Source organism: Ailuropoda melanoleuca, chromosome 2 (assembly GCF_002007445.2).
Source record: "Ailuropoda melanoleuca isolate Jingjing chromosome 2, ASM200744v2, whole genome shotgun sequence".
NCBI lineage: Eukaryota > Metazoa > Chordata > Mammalia > Carnivora > Ursidae > Ailuropoda > Ailuropoda melanoleuca.
Window position 1 is genome coordinate 56,557,406 of NC_048219.1, and position 27,178 is coordinate 56,584,583.

Genomic DNA, 27,178 nt, shown 5'->3' on the forward strand with positions numbered 1-27,178 from the left:
ATTCTCCCTCTCTCTTCCCCTCATATTCATGCTTTCTCTAAAATAAGTAAATAAATCTTAAAAAAATAAAGCAGTTCCTTATTATATTAGACAGCTTATTATTGTATTGAGCTGAAATCAGCCTCAGCATTCCATCCATTTAGTTAATGGTATCTATTCTGTTGTGTTAATTATGTGCTAAGCCATGTGATAGGCTGGGAATTAGGGAGTATCAAATATACTTCATCTCTCACGGAGCTCACTGTCTCTCAGGGAGCTAAGGACAGGAATGGAAAATTTAATTCAATAAATAAACAATTTAAAATTTATCCTCGAGAGTCACTCATACAGGTTCTTCCTCTTCCTTTCAAATGTTTAAAGACAACTATCATGTCCCAACACCTCAAATGTTTTCTAATTCATTCACCAGTAATTTACTAAATATTTATTGAACACCAACTATAAGATAGGCACTACTTTGGGTGTTGTGGACACAGCGTTATAACAAACAACAGATAAAATGTCTGTGTCACGGAGCCCATCATCTAGTGAGGAGAGATATAACAAGCAAAAAACTCAAATAAATATGTAATATGTCCAACGGTAAGGAAGCAGGTTAAGATAAGATAGGGAATCTGAGGCAGATGGGGGCAATGATATTTTACATAGGCTAGTGAGAAAAAGCCTCTCTGAGAAGAGAACATTTAAGTAAAGAGTAAGGAACACTTCCCAGGCATTGTACTAGGTCCTGACTACTAGTTATTACGTCCACAGGTGGCAGTTGGGTTGAGGATAAAACGTCGGCAAGTAAGTCCACCTTGAGCAAGTTATCTTTAAATTACAACCTCATGAACAGGAACTACAGGCATAAAGAGCACGGGCAAGAAAAAGCAGGCGCAAAACCCAGGAAGTGAAGAGAGAGCAGTGAGAACAAAAGAAAGGGATGCTCAGGTTGCAGAAGTTGGCAAGGGTGAGACATCCCAGCTATTTCAGCTGGTTTTTCCAGGACACGGCTCCCGGATACATCACTGATCTGAGACAGCCCATCACTGAGTGTTCTTTACTTTTGTCCATGTTCCCCTGTGGTGATGGCCTGACTGGTGCCACCACCTGCTTTATTCTGGATGCCATATGTCTATCTGCACAACCTAAAATTTCAGGTATGATCCGATGAATTTGCAATCCATCAGAGCCACTGAATTTTCTTTTGTACAAAATGCCTGTGACATTGTCATAGGGACTTGAGGTTTCCTAACCCTGATGAAAGCTTACGTTCCAGCTACACTACTTGGAGAGAGCAGGTCGGGAGAGCAGTTGGAGATGGACAAGTCTGGAAAATGGGCTAATTCCAAGTCTCTCTACTTTTTCTTCCCCCTTTCCACTCTTCCTGGGGGATATGACTTCACTGTGTCCTTGCTTCCTGCTAGAGTAAGTCCCCTGAGAAAATATGAAGTCCATGCTTCTGCGAATTAAAAACAGCTATTTTGGGTTCCTGGTTGGCTCAGTCAGTAAAGCGTGATCTCAGGATTTTGAGTTCAAGCCTCATGTTGGGTATAGAGAGTACTTAAAAATAAAATCCTACAAAAAAAAAAAAAGGAAAAAGAAAAAGGAAAACATCTATTTGATGCCCTCTGGGGATTCTTAGGCTTTCCGAAATCACTTAATTTCCCTTCCTCAGCTAAGAAGACTGCATAACTGCAACGTCCTCATTCTAAGTCCCAAGCATACCCTACAGTGAAAAGAGAAAATGTCAGCTGTCAATGTAATTTCATTACCTATTAAGCAAGACTTTTCTGCAACCTTTAAGTTTATTCTTATTTGCATTCTGTACTCGGTTTCACTCCCCCTCATTTTACTCCATGCCCGCGCTCTGTTTAAGCTGCTGCTTTAGTCAGGTCAGCAGAATCTCTGCTGGGAAAGTGGCCTCTTTACAAAGTACCTTCTTTAACCTGGAAGAATTGGCATCCCGGAAAAGTAGGAAATAGCGCCAGCATAAGCCATTTAGGGCCAGAACGTACTATGTAACTTTTGTCCATCCTTCTCCTAATTGTTTCCAATTGGCTGCAATATACAGTAATGATTTGCTTCTGCTTTGCACCTCTTGGGCACTGACTGGACGCAGTGGGTAGAGACCTAAGGAGACTTGGCAGCGCTCTTGCTCCAGCACTGGTGTAGAAGGGTCACGGAGCAAATGCCTGATGCCCGACAAGGCAAATATGCCACTTCACACAGTGCCTGGGAAGAATTTGATTGGCAGGTTCTTAAACATGTTTAGGGGTCTAAACCTATGTATCACATAGGTTAGTTCTCCTTCCTGAAAACTATAATTTTATTTTTATTCCACAAGTATCAGAGACATAATAGTGAAAAAAATCAAACAACGTCCTTGTTTTTATGGAACTAATACAGCCTAGTGACAAGTGATGATACAACCACAAATTTAAACTTACAGTTTCACCTCTAAAGCCTTTTTCACCTCTGGGTCCCTAAAAGAAAGCAAGAAATGTTGGTTTAGTGCTACTGACAGTTATTTACCAAATGTGGTTGAGGCTATACACAGAAACATGAGGATTTATGTTTTTGTTTTTTCTCTCTAGCAAGACTTCTTTAGCAAATTTATATAAATTCTAGTTTCCTTTTCCTAAGGTAAGCAAAGCAAAATGCAAACAAAAACAATTTATTGATTTTTCATGTTGTGCACAGAGACAGGGATACAAACACTCAGTTAAGTCAAAACAGCATATCTGGCAATTAAATACAGAGCGATTTAGGAGGGAAGATTAAATTCTTCTAATATTTGTTTACCTCAGCCTTTGAAAACCTTGTTTCTAGGGCGATGCCCTCCTTTTCTTTCATTTTCTCTTTCTATTCTTCCTACAACCCACAAACTTTTGATATGTTGTATACGAGAACATTCTATTCAAAATATTTTCTAACTTTCCTTAAGACTTCCTCTTTGATCCATGGATTATTTAGAAGTACACGGTTTAATTTTCAAGTGTTTGGAGATTTTCTCATTATCTTTCCAGTTTACTGATTTTTACTTTAATTCCATTATGGCCAGAGAACATACCTTGTATGACTTCAGTTCTTTTAAGTTTAGTAAAAAATTTTCTATGATTCAAAATATGGTCTATTTCAGTGATTTTCCATGTACATTTGAAAGAAAGTACAGTCTGTTACGAGATGGACCTACTGTTCTAAAAATTTCTGTTAAAATTTTTGTCTTCATCCTTGTGGAAATAATATATGTATTTTTTATTTAAAAAATGAGATAATGCTATTCATCTTTTCAAAAACCTGAATTTACACTTCTGCAATGTTATGAATGTTTTCCATATCAATCTACATTCTTCCAGATAATTATAATGCTTAGTGTTTAATAAACTATAACCTTCTTATTGAATTTCCTATTAGATTATTTCTAATTTTGGTCATTATAACAGTATGACAAATAACCTTGCACTCTCCAGAAAGTTTGCTTGAGATTGCATGCCCGCCTGCAATATACGGGAGTGTATGTCCTCTGACACAGGCCATGTACTATCATTCTTTGTTAATCTTGCAGGTTAAAAATACGATCTCATTATTTTACCATTGATATTACTTCTTTCGTGTTTCCTGCCTTGTTCTGAACTCCTTTTAAACTGGGATATTAACTTTCAAAAACTAATTTTTAAGATACCTTTATAGAACTTGTTTTTATGCCCTCCCCCACCTCCAGCCCAGTATTAACAAGTTGGTATGTACTTTTTTTCATACCTTTTTTCCTAATCAAATATTGACAAATACATTGATGTATGCATGGGGTGACTGGTCATGTTTTATAATACTGATATCATATTATATACTCTTCGATGCATCCGATTTTTCACAGTTAACAATACATCATGAAAAACCACAAGGCAGCTGAACTAGATATCACTAGTTGTTTTTAATAGTTGCATAGTATTCTATGAAATGGCTAGACTGTGGTTTATACAACCATTCCTCTATAGATGAACATGTGATTTCAAGTTTTGCTAATACATCCAGTACTGTGAAAAAAATCTTTGTAAACTTTCCTCAGTGTACTGAGTGCTTAATTTCAATGGCACAAATTCCTCCAAGTGGAAGTGATTGGTCAAAATGTATATGCACTTATATTTTAACAAATATCTTTCCATGAAGGCTATAATTCACATTTCTACTAGTGATAAACTGTTCTCCCTCATTCCCTTCTGAAAGGTTAGATGTAATATCTTATTATTACTTTAATTTTCATTTCTGTGACTGTAAGTTAGGAGAGCATCTTTCCAAATAATTATTGACATTTTGTATTTGTTCTTCAATTTTCTATTGAGTTTTCTTTTTTTTAATTATTTAAAAAAATTTTTATTTTGTTATATTAATTACCATACTATTGAGTTTTTTATCTTTTTCATACCAACTTATAAGAACTCTTTATACATGGACTCATTACACATTTTTGCAATTACTTTTTCCTAGCTTATATTAATTTTGCTTATGGAATCTTTTTTTCATTCAAAATATTAAAATTTTCAAGCAAACACATATTCTGTTCTTTTATATAGTTTTCAGATTTCCTTTCTTATATAGAAAGTCTTCTCGACCCTTAAGCTACACTTTTGCTTTCTAGATTTTTTAAGTACTTTAAAGTGTTTGAAAAAAAGATTAAAAAAAAGTTGGGTGAAATAAGGTTCCAATTTCTTACAGCAATAGTGGGACTAAAAATAATTCCATCTCCCTTTCTTGTCACTGGTGTAAGAATGGGCATGTGGCTGATCAATGGATGTGAGGAAAAATGCAATGGAAGACTTCTGGGAAAAGCTTTATTTTTTCCCAAGATAGTACTGTAGATCAGATTTCACTTTGGATAATTATGTCTGGATGTAATTGCTGAGAAATGGTAGTCATCTTGCTAAAAGCCTAATTATGAAGCTAACATTCAGGATGGCAAAGTAGAGCCATGGAAAGAACCTGGTCTTGGATAACATGATTGAGTCACTAAACTAACCACATCTGAAGCCCTTCATACCTCTGGGCTTCCCATAAGGTATATAAATTTCCTTATTATTAAAGCCAGTTTGATTCAGGGTTTCTATTAACTTACAGCCCAAATCATCCCGAGATGCCATCTTTGCTATTCTTTAAATACCATTTTTGTTATAATTAAATTCCTATATAGTATGAGGTCTAATTCTGGACTCCAGCCTATTTACACTCATCTATTTGTTTATTCCCCTGTACTATCATATAGTTTCATTTACAATGACTTTGAAGTAATGTTTCCTTATTTGGAAAAGCAAGTCTTTCATTCCCCACCACTATTTTTTTCCCCACAAAGTATTTGCCATTCTCAAGTGCTTATTCTTTCATAGTGAACTTTTCTTAGAAGTTTCTTCTTAGAATGGAAAAAATGGAATATGGAAAATATTTGATGTGCATGTTGAATATCCTAAGGACCTTTAAGAACAATCTATAAACATTTTAATTGAGCCATTCTTTATTATAATTTCCTTGACCAATTAATATTTCACAATTTTTCACAGAGGAGAACAATCATTCAGTAATCACAAGTGTGTGTTTCTTAGCTTGCTGAAGAACCACCCACCAAAATCTGAGAATTCTTTCACTTACAATCTCTCACTTACACTATGAGTGGTAAATGCTGAAAATCTAGAGAAACGTTGAGTCACACTTTTCATTTTGTAAAATCAAAAATTCAGCAATTTTTGTGGGAAATTCTTCTGCAATTTATCAAAGAGAATATATTTATATCCAAAACATTCCATTTTATATATTAAGACTCTGTGTCTTTCTATATAACACTTTCAAATTATTCAAAATATTGATTCCCTGCAGGGAATACATCTTTCCTCTCTAGGTCTCAATTTGCCCCTACCTACTGGGTTCTTCCTCTTGCAAGTTTACACTACTGGTAGTATTGTAAAACTCTCCCCTGACCACTCTGCCAACCATTGTCTTATTTTTCTGTTTTATTTCATACTCAAATTTCTGAAGGCGCTGGCTTCTACTAACTGTCTCAGTTTCGTCTCCAGACACAGCTTGAAGGGGGTAGAAAGAGCACTGATCTTGAAGGAAGAAACATCACCTATGTAATTCACTAGCTGTACCGCCTTGAATAACTAGGTGAACCTCTGTAAACCTAATCTGTTTCCCCATGTCTTAAATAGAAATAATAATGCCTACTTCAAAAGTTTGCTGTAGGAATTTGAGAAAAGTTATTAAATATTTATATCTACTTCCTTCCTTACTGCAGTCTGTACTTTATCTTCTACTATAATTTATTTTCTTAAAGATCACTGTTAACCACTGCTTACTTGAAACTCATCTATCTGAACCTTGAGCTTTCCTGTTTTTCCTGGTATTCCCACCAACTATCTCTTTCCTTTACAGTGGGTGGGACTTCCAAAGACTCAAATCTTGGCTGTCTACACTTCTTTTGCTATGCTTTCTCCTTCAGAAAACGGGTTCTTTTTATTGCTTTAGTGATCACCTCCATACTAACGATGTTCAGCTCCTTCTCCCCTGATCCAGTTCTATTTTTAAGAGTCTACCTCACTATATACACCTTCTTCATTACATTTATGGTCTTGAAGTTCTTAGGAACCACCTTCTAGATGAAAATATACATTTATTTTTGCCCTTGGCTTCTCCAATACACAGGGTGATCCTTTTTGGATTACTCTAGAAATAGGGTTAAAGAGGGTTAAAAAAACAAGAATATGAAAAAGAAAAGGAAGACCTATATTGTAACAAACTTACAGTTCTACCTGTTGGGCCTATTATACCTTCTTTGCCAAAGGGGCCAGTGTTTCCCTGTTGAGGTAAAAGAAAATCAGTAAGTCTCACTTCCAGTATAATGCAGAAAAATTCTAGAAAATATCTTGTGCAATGATAAAATAGTCCATGTCCACATAATTCCAGTTTTTAGTATAAAATCTTATCGTATCAGAACAAATTATAGTACTTTTAATTTGCAGTATGTGACACAAGTCTATATATTATTATAGATTCATATCAGGAAAGTTACATCTGTATCATTTCTAACAAAGTGATAAATCAGCATTACGATTTTTATGTGGTGATAACTTCCACGATGCCATTCTACATGTGGGTCATTACATAACAAATGCAATTTCTTTACATAAAAAAGACTACATAGAATGGTGAACAAAATTTTGAATAACTTTCTTTACAGATGATGAAGGAGATGTCCGAGTGACATGCAGCATGGAATTGAGAGAAGGCATGGGAAAGAAACACAGAGCATCACATGTTACCAGCTTCAGTTTCTCCATCTGCTAAATAAGATTGCCTGTGTCATAGGGCCATTGTGAGAATTAAATGTGAAAATGATTTTGAAACTGTAAGTGACTCAATATTTTTATACATTACAAAATGATCCCCACATAAAGTCTAGTTACTGTCAGTATGCAAAGTTATTACAATATTACTGACTACATTTCCTATTCTGTAATTACATCCTCATGCTTACTTATTTTAAAACTGGAAGTTTGTCCTTCTTAATTCCCCTCACCTATTTTGGCTGCCCTCAACCCTTCCCCTCCACTAGTTACCAACAGTTTGTTTCCTTATATCTATGTATCTGCTTCAATTTTGTTTTGTTGGCTTGTTTTATTTTTTAGAATCCACATACAAGTAAGATCTTACTGTATTTTCCTTTCTCTGTCTGACTTACCATTTCTTTATGAATACAAAATACCTATTGTAGTTATTTTCCCTTAGCCTTCACTCCCACTTTCACTCACAGCAAATTTCAATCTTTTTGGCTCACACTTAACCTGAATATTTAAATGTAGGTATCTAATAGGCTTTCTCTTTGTCCAACTCCTGCCACAGTACAGAAAATACTAGCAATTGAGATCATTATGTCATAAAGTTCATACACAGATAGCCACTTAGAATAAGAGAAATTAGCTGGCACTGTAAGAGTAAATCTAATGGAATCACTTTTTTAAATACAGAGACTGACTTTAAGTGATAATTTGTAAATATGGTACCCAAATCTCAAAGACCCACAATCAAATCAAGAGAGTTGATTTCTTAATCTAATCAAATTTAAGCCCTAGACTGGTTTATCACTGGAAAAAAGTCAACAAAGTTTTCATCTAATGAACTAGACCATGATCTGACTCTCTAAAATAATGATTTGTTAAAAGAATGGAGAGGTATACATGAACTCCAAAAAACAGTAGACCAAACAGCAAAAAATTGTCTATGTATATCTAAATGTGTCTGAAAGATGAGGTGTTAGGATTTTATTTATTATTTATTTTAATTTTTTAGAGAGGGAGAGAGAGGTGGTGGGGGAGGGGCAGAGAAAGAGGGAGAGAGAGAATCTCAAGCAGGCTCCATGCCCAGCCCAGAGAAGGAGGCAGGGCTCCATCTCACAACCCTGAGATCATGACCTGAGGTGAAATCAAGAGTCAGATGCTTAATGGACTAAATCACCCAGGTGCCCCTGAGGTGTTATCATCTTAATGGTTGGTACCAGTTAACTACATAAATACATCTTTGAAATGAACAATTAATCCAGATGTTTCCTACTTCAATTAATTTAATTTATTTGATCATCTAGTATTTATTGATTTTTGAGCAAGAACTAGTTACTAGGCCACTTAATATCCAGTCTATATTCTAATTATGCAATTAGCAGGCAACCTTATGACATATTATTTGGTCAATCAGCTGTGGATTCAAATTTTGGCTCTTCTACTTACTAGCCAGCTATGGCCTTGAACAAATTACCTTTTAAAGACTTAGTTTCCCCACCTGAAGAATGGGGATAATAGGATTTTTATCAGGATTAAATGATACAAGGGATACAAACTGAACACTGGTAGATAATAGTTTTTTGCTAAATATTAACCTGTCATGACTTTTCACTTGTCTTTATAATGTCTTGATAAGAGATATCTGCAATTATAAATTAGTATTCGTGAGCAGTTACCAGAGCTTTACTGTTGGTGAACTGATAACATTTCTGGAGCTGCAAAGCAGTATAGGCTCAGACTCTGGCCTACAGAGACCCGGCACTTGGTAAGAAGATTCCACTTAGGACAGATGTTAGGCAAGCAGCCAACTTCTCTTTGACAACATCAAGAAAGGACTAATTAATTGAGAAAACTTAATAAAACTAGAATGAAGGGATTTAACTAGTAGGGAACTTTATATAAGAACTTAAAAGTGATATCTATTATAGAGAAGCCTATCCATATATAACCCACCTGTGGATAATCAAGAATTGGGCCTTATATAAAGCATCAACTTTCCATGGTTCTTCAGAAATCATAAAAATAACTAATAAATTTGCACCGGAAGAAATGTTGAGGCGGGTCTTTAAACATTTCCCATGACAACCCTGAACTTTGTATTACCAAAAATAATTTATTGTAAGAATTGGGGAAGGGGCGTAGGATTTCAAAAATTTGACTTTTCATTTAATATTTTGCTCAAGACAGTGGTTTTCAGCTGTGAAGTTCTTCAAGATTCCTTTCTCCTGCTTCTGGACCACTCTCCTTTTTTCTCTCTGCCGTCACCCTTGCCCTAGTAGCTGCTATTAGCCGAGGGGGTGCTACGGCTACAGGCAAACCACTGTTTGACATTTTATAGTTTTTTTTTTTTCCAGTTTTATAGATCATCTCATCATTTAGGAGACTGGTTAATGAAAACAAAAACAAAGCAAAAAGCAAAACTTACAAAAACCAGTAATTGCTGATGGCTTATTTATCCCTATTTATTTTTGCTACAGTTTGCGATTCTAGGCACTAAACAGCTAATTGGAGTTCTTCGGACACCAATCTTTGCAACTCTTTAAGCAGTTCTTCATCGCTCTCCGGGGATACCTACCCATGAGCTGGGAAAACATAGCTATTGGGAAATATTTTTCAAAGTGTGGTGTGAGGAGCTCTGGTCATAGGCAAGCCTCCTCCAAGTGGTGCACAGGGGTAGTCTCTGGTTGTATTAATGCTTATAACATGAAACTGCTTTATGTTTTTGTTCCTAGTGTGAGTTAATACAGTATCCAGTATCAATATTAATTCTGATATATATTTTCTCAAGAACTGGGAAAATGGGTGGTCTATGGGGTCTTTTGCTCCAATTAATATATGAACTGAAAAAGGCATGTGATCTAACGAGTTTCTATCTTAAAAGTTATTTTATTATGCTATTAATTTGGAGTATATTAATTTTAGAGTCCTTAACACTAGTTCCTACAATAAGCAAAGAATCACAATTTCCCAGCAAGCAGAATGACTTTACACTTACTCTCTGTCCAATAGGACCTTTAGGACCTGATATTCCAACAATGCCAGCATCTCCCTCAGGACCCTAAAAATATAATAAAAATAAAAAGTCAAAATCTTTAATTCTATGTGAACATTGTACAAGTGAAATAATCTTGTAGCAATCTATTAGGAGTCGGCTCTTAAAAATGGAATGTTAATGTAAATGGATAGTTAATGATGTACATGCTGAAGACTATGCAGGAATTGTTCTGAAGTATGCAAGTTACTTTGAAGTACACTAAAGTGAGTTCAGAGAGGGAAAGAGGGACAGACAGATTCATGATAAAGCAAGTAAAGAGCTATGCTAGAATCTAGGTAATAGGTATATGGGTTTTCACTCATTCTCTCAACTTTGCTGTATGTTTGAAATTTTTCAAAATAAAATGTTTGGGAAAATGGAATGTGAGGGAACAAAGCCAGTTATTCAATAAAATTGGTAGGAAAATATATAAATTTAAAATTAACATATTGAAAATTCAAATATATAACTGTACCAATGGAAAATTTTGCAGATTAAGAAATACAAAGGCTCAAGTCAGAGACTAAATATTGGTATTTCGACATCTTTCTGATGAATAGCAGAAAATGTGTAAACATACTCTGGGGCCTGGGAATCCTTGGAAACCTGTCAAACCTTGAACACCATGTTCTCCCTGCAATGTGAATAGACAGGATAATCATTATTGTGCAATGGTGGCCTGGCCTGTAGAATAATACTTAGTGAATTTCTGAGTTGGCACATACAGGCTGCCCTTTCAGACCAGGCTCTCCACATGGTCCTTGATCACCCTGTGCTCCTTGGTGACCTCTTTTACCTTGAATTCCAGGTTGACCAGGTAGCCCTTGTTCACCCTATGGACAGAAAAAGAAAGGTGATCTTGACTTTAGAATCTACAAGTATTTTGGCTTTTAAATCAAACCAAATACAGGTCCATCCTTAGGCATAAGTACAAGGCACTGGGGAAATCAAATTCTGCATGGTCATTCTCCCTACCAATATTTTTCACACAAGTAATATTTGATTATAATAAGTAAGAAGTGTAACGGTGGGGAAAGAAAATTCCAGGGATTGTGGTCATATGTGTGGAAAGAAGAGGGAAGGAGTGACCTAAAAACCAGGAGGAGGATAGTGGGGCTAAAGAGAGAGGTGGTGTGTGTAAGGGGGGTGTTTATATATGATGGAATTGGGTGCCAACATCTTAATCCTTGGATTTTATGAAATTGCTTTAGATACCAGACTAATCTTTTGGTTGTATGGGTTAATTCTGCATTGAGATAGTTCTAAAACAGGTTTTGTTTAGAAAGCCTTATTGAATGTACAATACTTCATTCAATGAATGTTAATGCAAGATTTAATTATGATCTCTTTGACTCTAAGAAATAAGCTTTACTCTTATCAGATTTATTAATTGGTTGGAAGATTCAGATTCAGAGGAATAGGAAGTGTTTCTAAGAAAGCATGTATCCGGAAGAAAGTAAGGTTTCTCTTTTTAGGAGGAGAAGGTGGATGACAGGGAAGAATGAGTTGAAAAGCTTTTTTTTAAAGCATTGCCTATACTGAGTTAATGAGTTGTTCTGGCATATTACATGCACTGTGGTTATCACAGGAGATTAGAATGTCCAGGCCACAAGCTTTCATTTTCCTCCTAATATGATTTTATTATTGGTCAAATTTATTAAAAGCTATTAATCTTGCCATCCTGTGATGCCAATGAACTCAGGGAGAATATGTTTGTCAATAGTGCTGCTCGTCCATCAGAAGAAAATGTTAAAGTACCTTTGGGCCTGGAACCCCTGGGCTTCCTGGAAGGCCTGATGACCCCTTGGCTCCTCGAGGACCTGGAGACCCAGCCAGTCCTGTTCTTCCTGGGCTGCCTCTGGTGCCCTAAGAAATAAGAAATAAAAATTGGGGCATTTCCCGAAAATCCATCCAGATGCTCAGTATATGTAGGAGGGGTTGGTGTTCTGAAAGGCTGCTGTTGACACACTGCCCAGGTCTGAGAGTTATCCTGGGCTTCTTTCCCAAGTAAGTGAAATATTTAAGTAATGTTTTGACTCACCTGAAGACTCTAATATAGTTAATGTAATGGTTTGAGGTATTTAAAAAGAAAATACTGAGGCGGTATAGTCTGTCAGTACCTTCTGACTTAAATAGCCTAATTGTAAAGTATGCGTGTTGCATTCTAACTTTCTGTATCATATTCTAGGTATGCATGACAACTACTGGTTAATGTTTCCTTAAGAAAAATATTCTATGGATATTAACCAGACTTACTGTGGTGATCATTTCTCAATATACACCTATATCGAATCATTATGCTGTATACCTGAAACTGATATAATATTTTATGTCCCTTATATGTATTTCAATTTTAAAAAAGATTAAGAAATTTAAAAAAAAGTAATTGAGTGGTTCATTTGTTAGTCCAGCATGGAAAATCACTTACTGATATGACTTAAATCATGTCCTCAAAGTAAACTTGCTTAAGATTATTAGCCTTTTGGCAAGAACAATGGCCTGAAATGTTAAAGACATTGGAGCAGCATCAATAGTCAAAAAACAGGCAAATGCTTTTGAGTGATCTTCCTTGCCTCTTGATGAATCAATAGATGTTACTAATACTACTCAGTTGTTTATTTGGGTAGTCAATGCTGCATTGACATGACTGAAGAATTAACCTATGTGAATAGTTTGCAGATTGACTATAGGTGAGGAATACTTCCCAAGAATTTAAAACACTACATCAGTACAACCTCGAGTAGAATCTGCTAAAAATGTGATAAACCTGAGAGCAATGCATTGGGAAAAGATTTATTGAATAAATTTACAATACTTGTGAAAATGTAAGGTATTTAAAGCTGTGGATATCCATTGTATTATTCACCATCAGGTACACAGAGGAAAACACTCCAATCTAGTATGTGTTATTGAACCAGTAGTGTCAACAGTGAATTCCATCGACTCTTGCAACCTTCACCCGTTCTGTGATATTTTTTTGTGAATATAGAAACTGAATATCCTAATTTTCTCTATCACACAGCAATTTGATGGCTTAGCAGGGATAAAGTTTTACTGAGATATTTTGAGAACGAGATTGAAATGTTTTTGAATGGGAAGAACCACCCTCAACCTCTATTACTGAATAATGAATGGCTTCAGAAATTAGATTTTGCTGCAGACTCTATAATGTTTATCAATGAATTTAACTTAAAATTACAAGGCAAAACAATACCTATATATGAAACGTATACTTTGGTAGTCATTTCTTTTCCTTTTTTTTTCAGGGTGGTGGCAGAGGCAGAGGCAGAGGGAGAGTGAAAATCTTAAGCAGGCTCCATGCCCAGCACAGAGCCCAATACCGAGCTTGATCTCACCATCCTGAGAGCATGGCCTAAGCCAAAATCAAGAGTTGGATGCTTAATTGATTGAGTCACCCAGGGGTCCCAAGTCATTTTTTTTCTTTAAGTCATTTTTTAAAAAAAGTAATCTCTATACACAACATGGAACTTGAACTCACAACCCCAAGATCAAGAGTCACATGCTCTACTGACTGCGCCAGCCAGGCGGCCCATGTGGTAAAGTCATTTTGATGACAACTAATACTTGAATCATAAGTAACATCAAGCAACTATGTACATTTCCTGTGGTGTCAAAAATTAAAACAATAAGTGAGATCTTCATTTCCCACACAAATTTGCAGTGGGTGGATTTTCTGAGCTCAACTTCTTTCAGCAGTATTTTAAGCACTAGAGGCAAGAAATTTCTATACCTCAAAATCCATTTAACTGTGCAGCTGAGGCGTTCCCACCTAACAGTTCAACCGGAAATGCTAATATACAATGTAATGACATGCTAGAAGGCAAATAATCAAGAGAAGAATCTAACAAAATTTTATAAATTCCTTCTAAGCAATGAATATGCACAATTAAAATCATATATTCATGAATTTGGCAGTAACTATCTGTGTGAAGAGAATTTTCAAAGATAAAATATGGAAGACATGAGAAATCTCATTACAGGTCAGCATTAACAAATAAAAAGAAAATTTTGATGACAGGGAACTGTAATAAGCTAAATGTTATCTCTCCTCCCACAAATCATTCCATTTTTTCTCATTAGTAGACTTGTATTACAAAAAAAAAATGTACTAAATTACTTTATTTTGAATTTCATGAAGAAAAATTTTGTGAAAATCTATTTTCTCTCATTACATAAGTTCTTAAATATACCCTTAATTTTGCCTCTTGCCCTGCAAAGCCTAAAATAATTACTAATATTTACAAAAAACATTTGCTGACCCCTATTTTAGGAGATGACTGCTACTTTCTGAGTTGATTCCTGGGATACTAGATTGGGTTGTGCAATCATTCTTCTAGGTGTTCAGCAAATATTTGATTATGATATAGAATATCGTTTATGTGAAAGGAAGTTACCATGGGAAGCCCTATGAGGAACACAAACGCAAATAAAATATGGTTTTTGTTTTCAAGAAGCTTAAAATTAAGTGACAAAGATAAAATGTAATATAAATAGTGGTAATGAAGACAAATATTTTAAAAATTGCCAAATGAGAAGAGAGATACAAAGCAAATACTAGAGGGGTCCTAAATAGGGGAAATTACCTCTGGTGCCAATCACAAAAGGAATTACTGAGAAAGCAGAGTAGAACAAGATCCTAAGATGAAGATATTGCTGGGGCCCCTGTGTGGCTCAGTAAGTTAAGGGTCCGACTCTTGATTTTGGCTCAGGTCGTGATCTCAGGGTTGTGAGATCAAGACCTGCAATAGAGCCCTGTTCGCTCTCTGCGCTGCATGGAGCCTGCTTGGGATTCTCTTTCCCTCTCCCTCTGCCCCACCACTGCTCGCAATGCTCTCTCTCTCAAAAACAAACAAACAAAAAACCATAAGGATATCGCGCTTAAAGTTACAAATATGATAGGAGAGGTGATTTGCTAAAAAATAGAGTCATTTCTGTAGAAGGTCTGTGGGAAGAATAAGATTTAAAGATAAAGCCAGTTTTGAATATAATACTAGAGCATTTTTCCTTTTTTCCCCAACTTATTTCCTCCAAATTGTATCATCACATATCTTTTCACTCTCTTACTTATGGTAAATAATTCAACATAGTTAAAGAATTAGCTTTTCCAGGTATATTTTCTTCATGATCACAAAACTGACTAAAATAATGAATGAAAATGTGTTTTATTGACTAGGTACCATGTCCTATGCTGACCACTTACAGGGAGATACCTACTCGACTTTAAACCTTTTTTTTTTTGGTCCTAATCTACACTGACTATTTTATCTCTTACCATTTTTCTATATTAGTGGCTCTCAATATATGTAAGGAACAATTATGAGGACAAAATTCTCATTGATGGAAGGTAAAAGGGAGGGGAGAAAGAGAGAGAGAGAAGGACAGTAGGGGAGAGAGTGAAAAGAGGGAGAGGGAGGGAAAGAGAGAGAGAGACAGAAAAAGAGGGAGGAAGCAGGGCAGGGAGGAGAGAAAAGAGAGAGAGAGAGAGAGAGATCCACATTGTGGACTTAAGATTCAGGTGGTATGGTTCTCCCATGTTGCTTGCATCATTAACCTAAGTGCACTAATCTCTATTTCCTTTCCCTTGCCACATGAACTTGAGAACCCTAGATTCATGTAATCTATCCTATTTCTTTCCCCTTGACACACAAACCCTGGATTCATGACATGGTGTCATTTTAGAACTCATCAACGCAAATGAAAGCAAATCCAGTCATAGTCATCTGAGACTTCGGGATATAAAATTTCAAAAATGTTCAGTAAAGACATAGCTGTTATACCAATAGCCAGGTCTCTAATAGGACTATGACTTAACAGAAAAGGCAAGTCTCAAAAACAAAATTCTGATAAACAGTGTCCTCCCCGTTAAAAACAAAAACAGGTCGAAAACCTAAAGAAACCAATGATGTGCAGAGAAGGAAGGGTATGTAAGCGAGGGAAACAAAACAAAACATACAGACTTAGGTCAATATATAGATTTAGTTTCCGAGTTAAACTAGGTGGAAAGTAGATCAGCGTAAGGATTAAATAAAAAAAGGTGGATTGTCTTGCAAGGCTGTGAATATCCTATCCTTGAATGTATTATAGAGGTAATAGATGCCATAGGGAGAGGATAACACATAACAGATTGCCCTAGACAATTTTAGGATATCTCAACATTCCAGAATTCTAATATAGTAGCACTTCACTTGTAATTTTAGGCAATTTTTAAAAATCTTTATTCACCAATAGGAAACAAATGTATCTTTTAGGTGATGCATGGACAACATACTGCTGAACGCTCCTGAAGTCAATAGGTATTTTTAGCTGAGAATAAAAGGACCCTAAGACTAGTCCTTAGGGTTAACCGAAAACTAGAAACTTTACTTGCAGTGCTGCCACGCATTTAACAGAGCACAATGAATATGTTCCAAGTCATTTACTGTTCATGCTGGTTTCTTAGAGAGAAATTTGAGGATAGTAGCAGAATGTTCTGGACAAAGTTCCAAACAATGTTTCATACAAGTAGAGAACAAATATTTCTTATTATGAACACAAAGATGGATGAGTAATTTTGCTTTCAAGAGAAACAGATGCTAATGCCTAGGCATTCTTTCCAGTATCTTCTAAATGATTTGTTTAAAACCAATCAGCAAACAGTAAGTCATTCTAAGCAAATTTTTAAAAGTAAATAAAATCATATTTAATTTGTTCAGAGATGCTGAAACCAATAAACAGTTCACCTGAGTCTTAAAAAAAGTTAATAGTATGAAAAGAGTACATGATGTCTCATGGCTAGAGACTTCCATTATTCTCAGATAGGCGTCAGATTCCCTGCTGAATAAGTTTTTTTTTTTAATTGGCATATAATTGACATATAGTATTACGTAAATTTAAAGAGTGCACGGTGTTGTTTTGGTACATTTGTGCTTATGTATTACATGTGATTATTACAGTAATGTTAGCTAATACCTTCATTATATCACATATTTATAATTTCTTTTTTGTGCTGAGAACAGTTAAGATTTAGTCTGCTAGCAACTTTGAAATTTACAATATGGTATTGTTGACTATAATCACCATGTCGTGCATTAGATCTCCAGAACTTATTTATCTACTAGTTGTAAGGCTGTACCATTAAATTGGTTTTCAGTCCTGCAGAAGTGTCAATTTTGACTGGACTGAAACTGATGACTGCTTGGGTTAGTCAGTAATCAACGATATCAGCCACAAGAATTACTTTTTATTGAGTGTCTTCTGTGTATCAGGAAATATAATAGTAAAAAAAAAAAAAGAAGGAAAAGAAAAAAAAGAAACTATAATGGTAATATGGTTGTATTGTTTTATTTAATCTGATGTCAGTGAAGGAAAGAAGAGGGACTCCTTATCTTTCACTTTGACTTCCCTGCGGGGAAAGGAAAGAAGGGTGTGTAAGCATATACATGTTTATATATAAAACTGCTTTTTTTTCTGGAACTGAATGGAAAGATCTGGGATGGAAAATGGAGTTATCTGCATATATTTAGAGGACAGAAAGAGAAAGATTTTGGAACAATGATGACTGGTTTGTATATAATAATGAAACATAACAAAGAGAATGTCACTCTATTACTTCCTAGGCCCCTTAATTTAGTTGTCTTAATTTCATCAGGATTGAAACAAATATATTAAGGAATAAATAACAAAGAAATAAAATTTGTTAAATATAGGCAACAATAGAAATCTACATTTTAAAGTAGATTAATAAGGGAAAACCATCTTTAAAACTATGTTGAATGAAAAGACAAATATTTTTGATGTTAATTTTATTGATTTCTCAACAGTAGAATAATAAATTTAAAATGACACTAAACTTCAAATTAGTTGACTTTTTTTTTAAAGTAGCACCTTGAAAATTACAAGAAAGTTTTTTCCTTTCCCTACTTGCAAGCATCCCCTGTGCTCAAAGCATTATGTTTATGTAGTTATTTACTGTGTGAGAAAACAGCAATTAAAATTAATTTACTTTCTATAGTACAAAAAATAAAGTATGATTTCCTGAAAATTTTTTTTTTGCATTATTAGGCAATGTAAGTACTGCATTTTTTTAAAGCAGCAAACCAATGAGTTAAAAAAATAATGCTTTGCTTCCTTTATTCCAAGCAACTAAAAACACTTCTATTTAAGTAAGGATTTCTCATTTTATTTGGTTTACTAAATATATCCCCCCTAGGAAAGAATTGGTTGTTTAAAAAATGTGGGATAGTAATTATTAGGTTTTATTATTATATGCAAGGCTATATTATATAAAAATAATGTAGCATTCATAACATTTTCCTTCAGTGCCAGTCAAAAGTAATGTGGCCAAATACTGGAAATAAGATTTATGAATGAGCTATACACTAAAGTCAGGAGGTAACTTAGTTTTGAATCTCTAAACATATTAAAGCTTATGGAACTTGGAGCAGGGTTGAGACAAGTCATAGGGTAGTGGAGACAAGTCAGGTCGGCTTGACTTAGGTCTATTCCCAAGAGTATACAAAACTAACTCTTTTTTTTTTTTAATTTTATTTTATTATATTATGTTAATCACCATACAGTACATCCCCAGATTCCGATGTAAAGTTTGATGCTTCATTAGTTGCGTATAACACCCAGTGCACCATGCAATACGTGCCCTCCTTACTACCCATCACCAGTCTATCCCATTCCCCCACCCCCTCCCCTCTGAAGTCTTCAGTTTGTTTCTCATAGTCCATAGTCTCTCATGTTTCATTCCCCCTTCTGATTACCCCCCTTTTCTTTATCCCTTTCTTCCCCTACCGATCATCCTAGTTCTTATGTTCCATAGATGAGAGAAATCATATGATAATTGTCTTTCTCTGCTTGACTTATTTCACTTAGCATTATCTCCTCCAGTGCCGTCCATGTTGCAGCAAATGTTGAGAATTCGTTCTTTCTGATAGCTGAGTAATATTCCATTGTATATATGGACCACAGCTTCTTAATCCAGTCATCTGTTGAAGGGCATCTCGGCTCCTTCCATGATTTGGCTACAAAACTAACTCTTGTTCAGCCTTAATGAATACAAGCATTTCAACATTGTATTACCTCACAGAAATTATTTATACATTTCCATTGGAACAACTGGTGGTTTATCAGTCTTGCAAAATGGACAGTGCAAATGTCACACTAATATTGGGCAAAATTAATGTATCTTATAAAATTTCCTTGACTCAGGTCTTAACCTATAATCACAGGACTAACAGGGACTGAAAGAGGATATTTCATTTATATTTTGGTTCTTAGACATGTCTAGGCTCAAGCTACTATGAAGAAATAAATGCCTATCTTTTATTTCAAAAATAACAAATCTATACCTATACTATCTTATTTGATCCTCTGATAATCCCGTGAACATGCCAATTCTTTCCTAACTGCAGGTTTTTCCATTTTGGTTCCTTCACATAGTATGTTCGTCCTTCATTCTTTATATACCTGGCTCAGTCTTACCTTCTCAAGGGAGATATAGTATAACTATAGTCAAGTACGATCTCCTCCGTGAGGCCTCTACTGTCTACTCCATCTATAATCTATCTCCCACATGCTCTATCTCAAAACCCTATTTATTTTTTTCATAGCACTTTTGGAATTACCTGATTTCTCTATATATGGACTACTACACAATTACTGGACTGATTTGTATTACATTATAATTTTTTTTTTTTTAGGTAAAAAATGGTCAAATGTTGGGATACCTGGATGGCTCAGTTGGTTAGGTGTCTGCCTTCAGCCCAGGTCATGTGGGATCAAGTTCCACATAGGGCTCCTTGCTCAGTGGGGAGCCTGCATCACCCTTTGCCTGCCACTCCCCCTGCTTGTGCTCTTTCTCTCTGACAAATAAGTAAAAAAAATCTTTTAAAAAATGGTCAAATGTCAGACATTTCTTGCTGTTCCATGTATGTTTCATGGAGGCAATTCTTTGTCTATCTTGTTCAGTGCTATATTTTATAACTCCTGGCTCATATTAAGCCCTGAACAAATATTTGTTAGATGAATGAATGTTAGCTTAACCATGAATATCTATTATTAGTCTATGAATATCTATAATAACAATAAGAGCATCCAGTCTACTAAACACTTCACATACAATGTCTTATTTGATTTTCAGAAAAATCATACGAAGTAGGTATTATTACATTCCTGTTAGATGATGCTTAAGTAGCTGACACATCTTAATTTTATTCAGAACTCCAAAGTCACAGTTTTTATGCAAAGACCATTCATTTTTCAAATATTTATTGAGCTTCTTCTTTTTAAGATTTTATTTATTTATTTGAGAGAGAGAATGAGAGACAGAGCACAAATTGGGGGGAGGGAGAGGGACAAGCGGACTCCCCACCAACCAGGGAGCCCAATGCAGGGCTCAATCCCAGGACCCTAGGGATCATGACCTGAGCCAAAGGCAGACGCTTAACCAACTGAGCCACCCAGGCGCCCCTACTGAGCTTCTTCTATGGACCTGAGACTGCTGAGTGCTAGGGCTGCAAAGATGAATAAAACACAATCCCAATTCTACATGAGTTTACCATCTTTGTCGCAGAAAGACATGAGGCTATGTAATCAGCAACCATATGATCTGTATTCTGATGGAAGCAGTGTACACAAGTTCGGAGCAGGGATGCTTAACTCTGACTGGAGAGTTCCAGGAAGAATGTCTGAAGGAGGTAACAGTTTGGTTAAGTCTTGAAAGAGCAAGAAATTGTTCATCCTAAAGTTAGAAAGATGGAAGAGTTTTCCAAGCAGAGGGCACAAATGACATGTATCAAGACATGAAAGTAAGGAAAATATACAGAATTTTGGGGGAATACCTATGTAATTAAGCATACCTGAAGGGGTATGCAGAGTGGTTAAGAACACAGGCTCTGAATCTAGATTACCTGATTTAGAATTCTGGCTCTATTATTTGTTGTCTATGTGACCTCAGGCAAGTTACTTAGTCTCTCTGAGTCTCACCTTCTTTTTCTGTAACCTAAGAGATAATAGCTATACCTACTTCATGGGTTTTGTGTGTGTGTGTGTGTGTGTGTGTGTGTGTGTATTAAATAACTTCATACATATTCAGCACTTTGGTTCCTGGCACACAGTAAGCATTTAATAATTATTAGCTGTCATTGTGACTGAAATGCACAGCAAATGTGAGGAGAAAGATATGACTGGAAATGTAAACAGAGGCCAGATCATGAAATCAACATTGCACAGTGTGAACTTCATTGGATTGGGAATCACTGAAGATTCAACCAGGAAAGTTACATCCTTTAGCAAATCTTTCACTTTGTTGCTAATAAGCAGCCAAACAGACTGTTTTGTCTGTTCTGGAAGAGTTCCTAATGAGCAGTAAATGGGCCAAAACAAGCAGCAGTGGGGAGAGGGAGAAAGTAGCAATCAGGATAAGCCATAATTGGAAATCACCCTCTTAATAATCAAGAGTTGACAGGATCTGCTGAATGTAGATCTGGCAAATGCAAGTATGTTTCTTTCTCCAAATACTGTGAAGAAAGAAATGTATTTCTCAGAAACAGAAGTTTCTTTAGTGTGAGGAGCTCCCAGGCTAGAGAGCACAACAGATGGGTGGCAGGGCTGCTGGTGTTCCTAACAGAGGCTTCCATGGTGGTCCTGCTACTCTGTGCTTGAGCTATGAGTGGGCTGATGAAGTGTGTTTTTCCTTCTTGTATTGGACACAATCCACAGTGGAAAACTCAAGACTTTTCGATGTTCTTTTAGGACAAGCATCTCATTTTCTACAACACTTAAGCCTGTGTTCACCTGACAAAGTGCAAAGTCAAGATTGAAAGGCCTTGATTTGTCTTAAGTCAAGATGTTGGGTTTGTTTCTTTCCCTCTTTCCCAATAACCAATTTTATTAGTTGCAGCAATAAAAAATAAAAAGACTGGTAAGCCTTCATTTTGATGACAAATAGATTTACGATCTTTGCAGGGGAAAGTTGTTTTCCTTTTTCATAAATGATTGAGGCACTACAGAAGTCCAACGTGATGAAAACAGCATGGTAGACTCATTTACTACAGATGTGCTAAGTTGACTAGTCTCAAAACACTCATTTATACAGAAGGAAATTCACACAGGCAACTGTGAGCCTCCCCAGTACTGTCCTTCAGTTATAGTCACATGACTTTGAAAAAACACTGAAACTGTGGAATGAATATGCCAAGAATTCTTTAACTCCTTGGCCACATCAAAAAAAAAGAAAGAACATTGTTTAGGAAAATCAGGCAGTTGCATAATGCTAGAAATCTCAGAATAAATATTTTTCTCAGTGGAAAAATCCAGCAGTCTTTAAAGGTAAGCCAAGAAACACCACGGTGCCATGATTTTAAAAAATAAAATTAAAATTAAAAAAAAAAAGACCAATGGAAAGATGTCCTTATCCGTTGTTGAAAATATTCCATAGAGACTGTGTTACTTTCTCTTAACTAGTTTTTCTATTGCCATAGTAAGTTCCCGAAATAATTGCTTAGAAATAATTTTACCTAAAGACAAGTTTAGCCATTGTTATCTAATGTCATTGACCAGACTAGCTCCTTATAAAGCATCACCATTCCAACTTCATATCATATATTCTACAGGACACAGAAACATTTGTAGAAAATATTTCTGTATCCATAAATACCAATAGCATGTGTAAACTTTGGGGTTAAAAAGGGGATTCTAAAAAGGGAATGTTTTTTTTTTTTATTTTGATGGATACAAAACACTTCAATATTTATGACATCCTGATATTCAAAGTATGCATGTGAAATTTTTCTAACTTATTCTTTGAAAATGCTAAGAAAGTAGAAGATGATGACTTATGATCTGATACCTAATTGCTTACTAATGACAATAGCAGATACCATTCAACTTCATGGCCCTAGGCGATATACTGAGGAATATTCAACGTTATTGTAATTCATTTCAATTCATTTCCTCACAAAATTCCATGAGATTCTTATACTAGCCCTATATAAAGGGACATGTAGCTCAGAATCTGTTTTTTTTTTTTTTAATGGCTGCCCAGTTAGAAGTAGAATAGCTTTGGAAGTGGAACTAGAATGTGCATATTTTATTCTGACTAATTCATACTCAGATTCTCCTTTCTCTTGATTATGTCTTCAGCCTCTCTGTCTCTACTAGATCCATCTAGCATTTAAATGTGCTCCAGGTTCTCTCACTTAAAACTTCTACTTGAATTTCAGTTTCATCTCTAGTTATTGCCCTACTTTCTCTTTCAGAGCCAAATTGCTCTCGCTCACTAACTTTAGTCACAACTGCTCTTGTTCTGGTTCTTCAAACATACTAGCTTCTTCCTAGATTTTTATATGCTATTGTCTCTGCACGGAATGTTTCTTTCTGGCTTTCCTCACCCACAGTAATCACTCCTAATGTACTAACTCCTACTTATTGTTCAGTGTCATCTCTCGTCTCTTTCCCCTCAGATCAAGCCACTTTACTGAGGTATAATTGACAAAAAGTAAATTGCAATAGACATATTTAATAAGTCAGCATAAAGGACTTCACACGTCTGTGTAATCACACAATCATCACAATCAAAATAACATATCATCATCACAATCATATCTGCTCCCTCCCCCAAAAGTCTTACACTATCCCTTCATAAGCCTTCCTTCTCACACCTCCCTATATGCACTCCATCCAGGATATCCCTGATTTGCTTTCTGTCACTACAGATTAGTTTGCAATTTCTAGAATTTTACGTAAGTAGAATCATATAGTATGGGCCTTTTTTTGGTCTGTTTTTTTTCCCCCCCACGTAGTTTCCACATCCAGCATGGAGCCCAATGTGGGGCTTCAATTCATGACCTTGAAATCAAGACGGGAGCTGAGACTGAGTCCTATGCTCAACCTACTGAGCCACGCAGGCACCCTGTCTGCTTTTTTTCCCTCAGCATATTTGAGATCCATTCATGTTGTAGCATATATCAGAATGCAAATTAATATTTCATTGTACATATGTATCAAATTTTTTCAGCCAGTCACCTTTTGATGAACAAATATTTGGGTTATTTCCATTTTGGGGCTATTACAAAGATAAGTGCTATAAATATTTATGGGCAAGTTTTTGTGTGGACATATGTTCATTTCTCTTGGATAAGAGTAGAAAGCCTGGATCCTATGATAGGTATGTGTTTAATGTTTTATGATACCGCCAATGCCAAAATTAACATCTTCATAGTATTAAGTGTTCTGACCTATGAAGATAGTATACATAACACTTATTTAGGTCTACTTTAATTTTTGTTAGAAATGCTTTATAGTTTTAGCATATAGGTATGAGCTTTTTGGGGGTCAAATTATCTCATTCCAGCACTATTGTTTTTTAAATGTCACTTTCTGAATGTTCATTGTTAGCATACGGAAATACAATTCAAATTTGTATATTGATCTTACATCTTGCAACTTTGCTAAATTTACTTAATTTTTTTGTAGATTCTTAAAGATTTTCTATATAGATGATCATGTTGTCTATGAATAAAGACAGTTTTATTTCTTCCATTTCAATATGGGTGGGTTTTCTTTCTTTTCATTATGCTGACTAGAACCTTACTGCATTGATTAGAACCTCCAGTAAAGTGTTGAATGTGTCATTTAAATGTAAGAGGGTAATACAGATATCTGTAGGCATATGAGGTCTCAGAAGGTTTGTCTCACAAATACTTACATTGGAAATAGTTTTTAGAGGAAGTACTGAAATAATAATAGAAACAAATTCAGGAGATTCTATAAAGGATATTCAAATTGATAGTGATCAAATAGCTTAATTAAGTTTACTACTCAAAAAAGAAGGAATGGAAATAAAAAGAGAAAGTAAATGCATAAAAACTAAAGTCAGGGGCATCTGGATGGCACAGTTGGTTAAACATCCGACTCTTGGTTTCAGCTCAGGTTGTGATCTCAGGGTTGTGAGATCGAGCCCTGTATGAGGCTCTGTGCTCAGCAAGGAGTCTGCTTAAGACTCTCTCTCCCTCTCTCTCTGCCCCTTCTCCCATGCTCACACACACACACTCTCTCTCTCTCTTAAATAAATAAATCTTTTTAAAAAAAACCTAAAAGTCAATATTCAAGGCAATATCAAAAAATGATGAAGGCAAAGAGTAGTTAATAGAAACAAAAGGAAATGAGAGCACAAACAAGTACTTATTTTGTTAGAGAGAAGATACAGATAGTGATATATTTAACAAATCAATATAGTTAAATACATACACATTTGGTTTTAAGTTCAGTGCAATTGCTACAAGAACATCCACCAAAAAAGAAAGGACAACTTTTCAATAATTCTAAATAATGTCAGTGATAAAACAGTCCTCTCCATTAGTGCTGCTATTATCACTCACCCTTATTTAGTTTGGGTTTGGCTAATGGGACATCCTAGCAGGGGACTGGGGGTCAGGGGGGAAATCTGCAGCAGATTCAGGATGCTGCGTAAGCTACCTTGCTATTTGCACCTTATGACTGAGCAATGATAATATCCAATAAGGATCATAATTGTATATATCTTATAAGATTATTAGTCTATCTAATAGGAATCAAGAAAGAAAGAAAGAAAGAGAAAGAAAGAAAGAAAGAAAGAAAGAAAGAAAGAAAGAAAGACAAAAAAGATAGTCCGAGACAAGGAAAATAGAGAACTAAGGTGGCAGATACTCTTAGCGGAGAAATTTCAGATGCATCCTCTAAGCTCTACAGCAGAAGGATGTTCACTATTGCGGCTACTGTTAACATCGCATTGAAGGTCCCTGCCAACTTATGTGGAAGGAAAAAGAAGTGAATGGAAGGAAAGAGATCAATCTGCCATTATTTGAAGATGATATTATCTATCTCAAAAACCCAATAGAATTACAAAAGGAAATTATTAGAAATTTTTAAAAATCCAGTTGTATAGAATATATCCTGAATCAGTGCATTTATTTAAACTTGTAATAACTGGGGGGCGCCTGTGTGGTATAGTCAGTTAAGCATCTCATTCTTGGTTTTGGTTTAGGTCATGATCTCAGAGTCATGAGATTGAGCCCTATGACAGGCTCCGTGCTCAGCATGGAGTCTGCTTGGTTTCTCTCTCTCTCCCTCTGCCCCTCACCACCATAGTCTCTCTCTCTCTCTCTCTCTAAAATAAATAAATAAATCTTACAAAAATGAATTGTACAAATAAAAAAATAAACTCGTAATAACTAACTAGAGAAAAAATAATACACAAGGCCCTTATTAAAGGGAAATATTGATATTGATAAGAGCAAAGAATATGGAGTTAGGCTGCTTTTGTTGTTATAAAACAATGAAAGGGACAATCTCTCAGTGCCTCAGTATGTATATAGGTATGCATTTCTTTTTTTAAATTGAGGTATAATTGGCCTCAGTTTCTTCATGTATAAAATAAAGATCATAATCATATATATCTTACAAGATTATGAAGATTGAGTCAATATAGTCAAACACTTATCATGGCAACTGGCACATACTTAGAATTATATGAATTTTTGCCATTATTATTATGGAGCTATTCTATTGTAGCACAATAAAGATGATAAAATAAAGATTTCATCTCTTTTATTGGATAACAATGATAAGATATGAATTTTCTCCCAATATATCTATAAATTCAAGGCAAACCCAATGACAATTCAAGTTTTCGTTATGTTTTTAGAGAAACTCAGGAAATCTAATCTTAAATGTATGTGGTAGAAGTATAAAGAAGGGGGACTTGCTCTATTAAATATGAGGACACATTACAAAGCCATAGAGTAAGAACAGTGTGATAATACAAACAGACCAGGGGAAGCCGATTTTTTCTGTAAAA

General features: G+C 35.4%; 1 protein-coding gene across 2 annotated transcripts in view; it reads right to left on the minus strand.

Annotated features, from left to right (window-relative positions):
- The window catches only part of COL24A1 (collagen type XXIV alpha 1 chain), a 380,233-nt gene that overhangs the window by 36,724 nt on the left and 316,331 nt on the right, over nt 1–27,178 (minus strand). For both annotated transcript variants that reach the window (XM_034653815.1, XM_034653814.1), the window contains exons 50-55: nt 12,094–12,201; nt 11,061–11,168; nt 10,916–10,969; nt 10,297–10,359; nt 6,769–6,822; nt 2,430–2,465 (exon numbers count right to left, since the gene is read on the minus strand). In XM_034653815.1, coding sequence (XP_034509706.1) covers nt 2,430–2,465; nt 6,769–6,822; nt 10,297–10,359; nt 10,916–10,969; nt 11,061–11,168; nt 12,094–12,201 — 423 coding nt within the window. The remainder of the gene's footprint in view (nt 1–2,429; nt 2,466–6,768; nt 6,823–10,296; nt 10,360–10,915; nt 10,970–11,060; nt 11,169–12,093; nt 12,202–27,178) is intronic.